General features: G+C 40.2%; 1 protein-coding gene across 8 annotated transcripts in view; it reads left to right on the forward strand.

The window, feature by feature from the left end:
• LOC144201440 (ERC protein 2-like) overlaps nucleotides 1–9444 on the forward strand; it is an 88049-nt gene extending 78605 nt beyond the window's left edge. For 5 of the 8 annotated variants that reach the window (XM_077724094.1, XM_077724066.1, XM_077724126.1 and 2 more), the window contains one exon: nucleotides 8189–9444. Coding sequence is in view for 4 of the 8 variants with exons in the window: in XM_077724066.1 (XP_077580192.1) it covers nucleotides 8189–8242 (54 nt within the window). In the remaining 4 variants the exon portion in view is untranslated. The other 3 variants (XR_013327343.1, XM_077724118.1, XM_077724109.1) reach the window with 3 other exon arrangements.
• The last annotated feature ends 360 nt before the right edge of the window (nucleotides 9445–9804 follow it).

Genomic DNA, 9804 nt, shown 5'->3' on the forward strand with positions numbered 1-9804 from the left:
TTATGGTCAGGTCAGGCAAGATTTAAAATAACACACTCATCTTCAGTCTTTATGAACTGCTCTCACCGTGCAGTCCTCTTTGCCTTAAATTTGTGTCCACAATGTTGAAAATACAGAATGTGTTTTATGTTTTAGTTTATTCTCATTAAAATTCCAAAGGACCCTACCTAAAGTGTGTATATGCAAAGGACATTTGTTTCCTTGCAGCTATTTTGTTTGACTTCTCCTTCAACTAGGTAAGTCGACTGAAACGCCTGTCATCTGTCATTACAGCAAACTGGGGGAGAAATGTGGGTCGTGCCATTTTAACTGGCCTACTCAAGGATGTGGAGTAATGTGAGTGATGGTTGAAAGTCACAATCTGTGACCTGAGAAAGCTCCTACTAAACATCAGCACATGACCTTGCTCGGGAGGCCTGAATTCTTTCAATGTTAAGCCGATACTATTCCCAGTGCTGCCAAGACAAATGGATGGAAGTTTACGCACGCACACATACACACACACCGGCCCACAACCTAACATTTCATACAGAATGAACTGTGTGATTCTTTTCCAGTTACTGGAAGTCTGCAAGCACTTTAGACACTACATTTTCACCACTTATTTTAGTGCAACGATGGGAATCTATTTTGCTGCCTTGATGTTTAGATGTATGGAACAGGACATCATGTGTTTTTATTCAAGGAAGCAGTGATCCTAACCTAGCTGGAACATTTATATTCCACTGCTCAGACTTTCATAAACAGGGTGAAGACATGTTTACATACAATATCATCCCAGCTGGACTGTACATCATTCTTCCCCATCATAACAAAGCGTATTTGCCTAGCTTATAGTAGCAGTGCATCATAATGAGTTGCATGTATCCCACAGCTAAACCAAATGTTGACCACTGTCTCAGAGCCTGTTTATTGTGTTTGCTATTTTTTTGTCCAAGCTATTAGGGGTAGTTAATGTTTTATCGCTAAACTAAGTCCAAGTTGTCACTTTCCATGATTATTTGCAATAGACTCCATTCCCATTTTTAGCGTAACTGCATAGCCTTTCCATGAACCACAAAGCATTCCACAGTTTGTACATATATTCAAAATGCTTTTAGAGGATGTAAGTCAATTCAATCCAGTTACACTGCACAGCAGAAGCAATTGAGCGTTCAGAGCATTCTGTCAAAACTGCCTCAACTCTCTTTTAAAATGTCCTCATGGGATGTGAGGAATCTCTATAGTATGTAAATAGTCTATAGACTGCCCCCCCCCCCCCCCCTCGCACATACAAACACACACCCCAGCACGAAACCCCGAGGCAGGAAAGGTGGGCATTCCCCACCTAACACTTTTCTTTTGATGGTCACTTTTCCTCATTTTTTTTTCATTGCCCCCAGATTCATGCCTGGGGGTGGTGGGATCCCACAGCATGGAAAATTTACCACACATGCACATACGACCCCACTCCCACACACACACACACACACACAAACACACACACAGCACGCACACAAAAACTGTTTGATCTGAGATGCATGTTTCTTTAAGGATAGTGACCAAGTAAGGAATACATGGGGAAAAAACATTGATTAAGTTATCAATGGTACTTTTTTTCTTTTCCATTAGTGTTGGACCCAATTGGCACTTGGATGCATGGCATTAGCAAGAGATCAGTAGCAGACCACCAAGCATTGTGAAAGCTATTTTCCCTAGTGTGTATCCAATGTGTCTAATGTCCTGGGGCTCCTTCTGACCCGGGGGGCAGCAAGTAGACCTAGCCAACAAGATGATTGGTTCTTCCTGAGACCGGACTTACCTAGCATTAAGCATCACGCTGCAGCTGCGCTAGAACAAACACTCTCAGTCCACTTGACAGCGAGCTCTAACAATCCCGTTTATAGCCACTAGTGCATTTGCTTAAATCAAGTGACTTGTGTTTATTAGTGGTGCTTAAAAAGGATATCGGAAAATATGAGAAATCAAAGGGAAAAAAACGGTGTAATGAGAAGTGAAAAAGACTCCGACGTTGTTTGAGATTTGCTTGTACTATTTCAGCACTTTGGAATGAACTTTTATTTGTTTAATTTTTAAATTTGGATTTCACATTTTTACTGACTTTCAAAGGCACTAGGTTTCCCTAGCTGATAGGGGCAAATCATTTGAGAGAGAGACTTGAACTGTGGTCAATAAAGAACAGATGGAGAAATTGTAAGTGTGAAGGGCAGAGAGTGGGGACGCTGCTCGTTGGTTTAGAAGTCAAAAATGTAGAGTCGATGGCTTGGGTGCCATCTTGAGAAAAAGTCAAGCAGAAGATTGAGCCTCAGGGCTATTACCACATCCGGAAAAAGCTAAGGGGTGCCAAAAGAACATTAGCTAGGTCGTCTTTTTGTTGTTGTGATATGCACGCACAAACACGCACACGCATTTGTGAAACAGGTACCATGTCAAACTTTTATGGAGTGTGAATCATATTTGTTTGTGTAAAGTCCTTTGAACACATGCGTCTTTCTTATCTTTGTAAGTCATAATCATTTTCTTTCTGTAGTGAGACGAAATTTAGTCAATGTGATCATGTCTGTGCAGGAAGTTATGCATACAAAACTTCAAAGCTGATACCTCAAACTTTCCTTCAATGCCCTTATGAAAAAGCAACGTTGATAGGCCTGCATCCCCTAAATTTATTTTTTCAGATGGGGGTGAGAGGCTGTTACTATGTCAGTCAGCATGGCCACTTATCAGACCATCAGACTACCCTCAGATTCTCTTTCCAGATGGAGGTGAGATAGGGCTCCAGAAGTACAGAACCCTGCAGACACTGACAGAATGAGAACCTCCCCTAATCTCCTACCTGGTGGAGGTCCTTTAATGTGGGCTCGAGTTTCATTTTGTCCTCTTTGCCCACACCCCCATCACTCTGGCCTGTACTGGTATCTACATTCAGTTATGTTCAAGGTCCTAAAACCTGGGTGCTAAACGACTGTTAACTCCAGTAAGAGGATTAACTCTCGGTCGAGGTGTTGGGTAAAGTCAATCATGGGTAAAAATAAATTAAAAACATAAAAAAAACAGCTGAAGTAAAACAGCAGAGCACAAAGCATCAAGTCCAGCATGTACATCCTCTTTTAATAGCAAGTTCTTGCCCATACAGGAGCCTCAAGACTGTGGCTTACCACTTAACATACCCGCCCGCTTTATTATAGTGAAGTACAAAGACTGCCATTTCGTATGACGTTGCAAAGGGTCCCATTCCCTGACACCGCCACCGCAGAGAACAGCTTCATGCCAACCACAGTGCCAGCTGACCATCTTGTCCAGCCACATAGCATTTCTGCCTAATGCTGCCAGCATACCACAGACAAGGAAAGAAGCATAGCAACCACAGGCTGGTAAGATTTGTAGGAGTTTCCTTCATATGTCAAACTCCACTACTTTGCTTCCTGCATAAAAAGTCTGGGCACTCAAAAGAAGTATGTTTGCCATCCAGCTGTAGCCAAAAGTAGTATAGCTCCCAACTACTTTACCCACATTTTTACCAGATTGTCAGGTCCACGTCACTAAGGAAATTCTATTCAAAGGACCAAAAAAAAAAATTGAGATCGTGGGCCCTATTTTCATAGATATCACCCATGCATTCTCACGCAAATGTGACTCCACTGTAGTGTGACAGACACAATGCACATTTTATATGCATAATAGGTGTTCTGGTGCTACAAGTGTCTTTCCTTAAAGACACTTTCAGTGCAAATGACAATTTTGTGGGGGGGGAAAGGCATACATTTACTATGTACGCCTGTTGAGTTTTTGGACAATGTACAGTAGACTGGTGACCTAGCGTATAGATAACCAGATCCACTGACAAGTGAGGTAGACGTCAACACCTTTCACTTATAAATACTCAAAAAATGGAAGGCCTTTATCGTCACTATACAAGTACAGTGATCAGTGTTAAAAATGGCTGCACGGATCTCCTGAGCCAAATTCATGTAATCTGCTGATTAGGATTAGTAAACCCTATGGACCTCTGGGAATTTACCAATTACCGCTCAACCTCTGTGTCAAATGTAGCGCATTTGAACAGAGTAAGCCACATTTTTAAATTGGGCCATTTCCACTTCTTCTTTTGTGAAAGTGTGAAATCCTGGATCATATACTAAACGGCACTTGAGGCTGATAATGAAATTCGAACACTAAATCTTTTGTTTCCATCACCTTAAGTGTGAGATTGTTTACAATGTTGTGACTATGATAGAGATTCTGTAGACATTGTATGTAGGACACCCCTACGAATAGTTTATGACATTGTCTTTGATTCGGATACAGCTTGCGGCGTTACCGACATTTCTCTGAAAACACAAAGACTGCCTCTTAGAATGCTTTCGGAACAAAAGATAGAGCCAGCAAAGGAATCCTGTGATTAGAGATAGAAGATTATAGGAGTGAATGAGAGCTCAGTCCAAGGTGAACTTTTAAGAGAGAAATCAAGAGACACAGTGGGGGAGGAAAAGAGAGGAATTTAGGAGTGAAGACAGAGAATTCCATGCACCTTTTAGCATGTTTTATTGCTGATGCACAAACCTCTATTTAAGACCTGTATGAACATTATACTTTTTTGTTTTTGGCCTCAGGGTAAATTCAGCAATAAATGAATTTACCCGACCAATAACACTTTTTATCTGTTTTGCAGTCTGGCACCTATATCTTTGTGATTTTTACATGCATGTGTTTACTATTCGCACTTAGTTTGCTGGTATTTTTTCTTCGGACTGCATCATGCAAAAACAAGTTCAGAAAGGTTTGTAGTCGTGCACAAAATATATGAAACAACTCGCTAAGTAAAATCCACCTGTATCATTATTATGATGAATTTCCTCACTATTCCACACAAGCCACTGTCATTTCTCAAAGGATTACAAACAGATACGAATTTGATTTGGTGTAGAAATACTGGACAAGGAAATATTGCCTCCTCTTTCTGAAAACCATGGAGCTTTCACATGAACAGTCAACTTCACCCTATGGTATCCAAATTGAATATTGTCTTTAACTACAATGTAAATGTGTTTTCCTGAATGTCCTAATGGTAGCCATCGTCTATGGGCTCGTCAATATCTCACCATCTGATATATCGAACGCTTACTCACGCTTGCTTTCCCCTTTCATGTTTGGTCTGATAAAGGAAAGTATTATAATTAGCCTGTGAGGGATTGTTTTCTTTCCCATCTTACCCCCCAACTATCCCCAAAAATACTGCTTTCTGCTTTTACCTCTCTATGTCCACCTTCTCCATTCCAGTCCGGGTTTGTGCTTTCTTCCCACTTCTATGTATGACACCAGGAGATGGTTCCAATTTAGTTTGAGCCACATCCTCATTCACATCATCCATTAATAAGAAACATAATTGCAACTAAGTAGAAGAAAATGAGCACTTAAATTCAAGGTGATTTAATCATTTATCAGTCCCATTTCTAAACTTTAAAAGGACAATTTGGGGAGTTTCGAAGGGATCAAAAGCAGCATTTTGATGTCACGGGTGCGTGTCAGCTTGACTTTATTTAGAACAAGTATGCTCGGAGATGAGCGCTGGGGTACATATGGGCAGTATTGGGCCAGGGCTAGACGCAAATCTGGCATTTTGCACTCTAATTTCAGCCAGCCTGAAGGCCTGGAGCGCTAAGAAGGGCCTCACTGTTGCTCTCTGGATCAGCCAGGTATTGCTTACATAAAAAGCAAGTGAAAACAGCTGTAGGGATAATTAGCTTGATTCTCCATTACATGCCATGAGGGCCAATAACTAAAAAAATTTACTTTTGTTTGGGTTAGAGCTGCAGCCCCATCTAGGAGGAAGTTGTAAAAATCAGGAAGTAAGAAAAAGAGAGTAGCAAAAATGAGAAATGAAATAATAGCTATAGTAAAGTCTTGAAGCCTTTGTTCCTGAGATGTATGCTCTTTCCTGGATGACCCACTCTAGGCCTCATTTAGAATGTTATATGAATGCATTGTGACATTGGACTTGTTTTTATTTTGGCGGCTGAATGGTTAGCGCGTCGTGCTCACAGTTCTGTGGTTCTGGGTTCAATCCCAGGTCGGTCCTCCTGTGTGGATTTTGCATGTTCTCCCTGGGCTTGCATGGGTTTTCTCTGGGTACTTCGGTTTCCTCCTATATTACAAAAACATGCAGGGTAAGCTGATTGAACACTCTAAATTGCCCCGAGATATGAGTGTGAGTGTGAATGGTTGTCTGTCTCCTCGTAAATTTGTTGACCTTTATGCCAATGGATGCTCATTAACCGCCGCCTGTGGCAGCCCCTAAATTGTATTGAAGAAGAATGCTCACCCAGTTCCAATCATACCAGCAAAAATCTTGAGTATGGTAATGTTTAGCTTACAGACTGAGTAGACCTAGAATGCATGTTTTAATGATGATTGTATTTTTTACCAGGCCTTGCATGAGAAAGGTATTGAATCCATTGTTGAATTCCAAATTAACTGTCTGTGGCTAATCACATTTGTCGAGAAATCTGTTTCCATTTGCTCTGGTCACAGTCAAGTCGGGTGACCTTCAGATCTGTGTTTTAAAAAAAAAAAAATCAATGTAATAGAACCCATCTGACAAAATGAATGTGGGTGAAAAGATTAGAAAAAGCTGAGGTAACATGCCACAATTCAAAGCAATTTACAAACAAAGGAAGAATAAAGTAGTAATTGACTATCACTGCAGAAAGGGTTAAAAGCCGTTAGGACAGCAGCATACTATGGTCAGATCTATTGTAACCAAATGGAGAGAACTTGGCATATGATATGAATTTAACCTTTGCTTCAGTGAGCTATTTAATGTAATCAAAAAATGCCTCTTAGTTCTCTTAAATTCATTTGTCCGCCACATTAAAAACATCATTTACCATAATGACCATATTGTTAAATAAATGCCAATTGTCAAGATAGGCCATCAAAACATTTTTTTGGAAAGACAATTATATGATACAGCTCTTAAACTCGGTCTCATTAAACAGTTTAGGCTGTGGTCAATGAGCATGTACCCACGGATACGTTAATTATAGTACCAGGCTCATACGTTTGCTTGATAAATCCCTGATTGGCCACATGCTAATTCAGTTTGTATAGCACCAATAAAAAATAAGCAGCAGGCCCACACTGTGACTGGTTTTCTCATTACAATCATGGATGCAGGCATGAGTTTGTGTAGTGAATTCATCCATCGTGTGGTGGTAGAGAGGTGTTGATAGAGAAGAAAGAGGAACAGTATTGCAGCACATCAAAAGGCAGGGTCGTGCTCTCTATTATGGTCTGCTGGGAATCATATTTGTTGATTCTATGTTGCCTCCACCCCCACCCCCAAATCATTAACTTAAGTGTAGACGACAGCAGAGAAACTTGAGTCTGACTCCCAAACTTGAACAAACTAACTCATGATATGGTTTATACACATTTACTGTACATTCACATGCACCCACAGACCTATGAATGATAGAACAAATGATGGTACTTTATTTGCAGTAAGGGTTTATGTATTTCTTATGAATGTTCAATCAGATTATAATCATTGTGTGTGTGGTCCATCTTTGCGAACAATACATTAAGGCTGTTCTCTGGATTGTTTGAATCTTTCTGGTTATCGTCTAGTGTGTTCTCTTCCGCATTCTACCTTATTTGTATTCCTGGTCTGCAATACTAAAATGAGTGTGACTAATAATAATGATTTCAATGTTAATTGGGGCCCTGAGGTAATGAGGCATATTCAACGGGATAAATGCGCATACGGTTTCTTTTAACAGTATTAAGTAGGGGATAGGGGAGTTGTTGAAGTCTGATGTACTGTTTGAATAGTCCAAATTGAGTCCCCCACACTTTTTTTAAAATTAATGAGCACTTGCTATTTGGAATGCTGCCACTCTATTTAGAACGTTCTTAATGAGCTTTGGAGGTGTGCCAGACATTAATGAGCACACCACTAAAAAAAAGTAGAAATGCATAGCCTGATATGAGACATTGAGCTTTTATTTGTCCACTATCAAGCAATGTTTATGTAACGTATGAAAAGAAAAGTATTCAAAACAACTGCTTACTTTAATGAACTGTCATACTACTATCTATTCTGACACTTCATCATCTTTTTGTGTTATTGTTTTTATCTTGGTATTTGAGCTCTCACATTAATACGTTTTCATGCTTTTTCTGTCAACAGCTGCCTGGACAACCAGGTATCAGGAGGTGCAGCAGCTCCAGTGGTGCATTCTGAATACCGTTGCTTCCCCCACCTACGTCACCGTTACCACCACATCAGGCACATTTCAGAGCTCACCACTTCTGAGCACTTCTGATAAGCTCCAAATGTTGTCTTCCTCTTCACTGACCAAATGCCAAGACTCTAATGCGGGGGCGTGTCAGTCATCAACGATGGCCTTGGTGTAATGTGGCCCCCTGCCTTTATATCCAGCTGGTTACAGTCGGTGTGTAACTGTGGATAGAACTCAATATTCAGTTTAAAATTCTGGATTTCAATAAAACGACAATTGACACCCCACGTTCGATAAGAATGTAGCCAAGCCGGACCAATGGGAATCACCTATTTACCTCTGGTGCCACTGGACATATGGACACTAGTAAATGTCTTTACTTCTACCTTAAAATATTAAACTTTCGTGACTATCTTAACATGGACCTCATACATTCGCACTGAGCAAGACTTTTTCACTATAATGTGCCAATGGAGATACCCAATTTTGCAAATGGATGCTTCTGATATTGGACTGGATCAGAATCATTCATGTTCAAAAGGTGGACAACAAACTGACACAGGCTTTCTTGGACTCTCATGTTTGCTTGATTGAAGCTGACAAAAATATGTTTTCTTTGATGATTTTTTTGGTTTTTTTTGCATCGTTTGATTTGAGTGCCATTGTTAATGGTTTTAAAAAGTTGTGTTGCATTCGTTTGTGTGTGTGTTTCTCGTGTGTGGTGCATAATATCAAGGAACAACTTTTAAAATCTTAAAGTCAAAATTCTAAATTGGGTGTTGGAAACCTTCCTTATGCCATCAATTCTCCACTTTTTGAGCTGAATTGAACGGAATAATAAAAGTCAAAATTAAACAATGGGTCACACTGGGATTCAAAGTTATCATTGGCATCTGCAACTGGAAAAGACAGACCAAGGGAAGAAAATTTTGGAAAGAAAAGGTTTCTTGAGTTCATGACAATAACAAAACCTTTCACAGTATTTTTAACTGACTTTACAAATCTTTATTTTCATTGTTCTAAATGCTCTGCTGGAACAAAGTATACTTAAAAAAATATCTGCCTATATTTGTGTGGGTGGTTTAGTGCTACTCTTGCCATGTTTGTGGTGAGGTCACGGTATCAGCCCTTGACTTTTTCCAGAGTGTTTTGCAGTGGTCAGCTGTGTTTCCTGATGTTTTAATAAACATTGCTTTCACAGGAACTATGAGGTGTGTTTCATGTGAAATAATGTCAATAACTTTGACATTGACAGTGTTTAGTGGTCAGATGGAGTGCAACAATAGCTATTTTCACAAGATTAAAGTTTCACCGCCACTAATGGCCATCTCAACAATAGACTCTTGAAGTTTTCCCCAGTTTTTATGCTCTAGTATTTCTCTCGAGCTCTCATAAACTTGGCCAGATGTTGCCCGAATTTACTTCCTCAAAGAACATGGGGGCGAATGTGTACATGATAAAGAGGGGGAGGAACTGAGACAGTATGGGGGCGGACTGAGCGGGATAACAAATTTGGCTGAGCATGTTTGGTAATACCAGCTGGATGTGCCTTGGCACGCAAGCT

The sequence above is a fragment of the Stigmatopora nigra genome, chromosome 1, assembly GCF_051989575.1.
Source record: "Stigmatopora nigra isolate UIUO_SnigA chromosome 1, RoL_Snig_1.1, whole genome shotgun sequence".
In the NCBI taxonomy this organism is placed as follows: Eukaryota; Metazoa; Chordata; class Actinopteri; order Syngnathiformes; family Syngnathidae; genus Stigmatopora; species Stigmatopora nigra.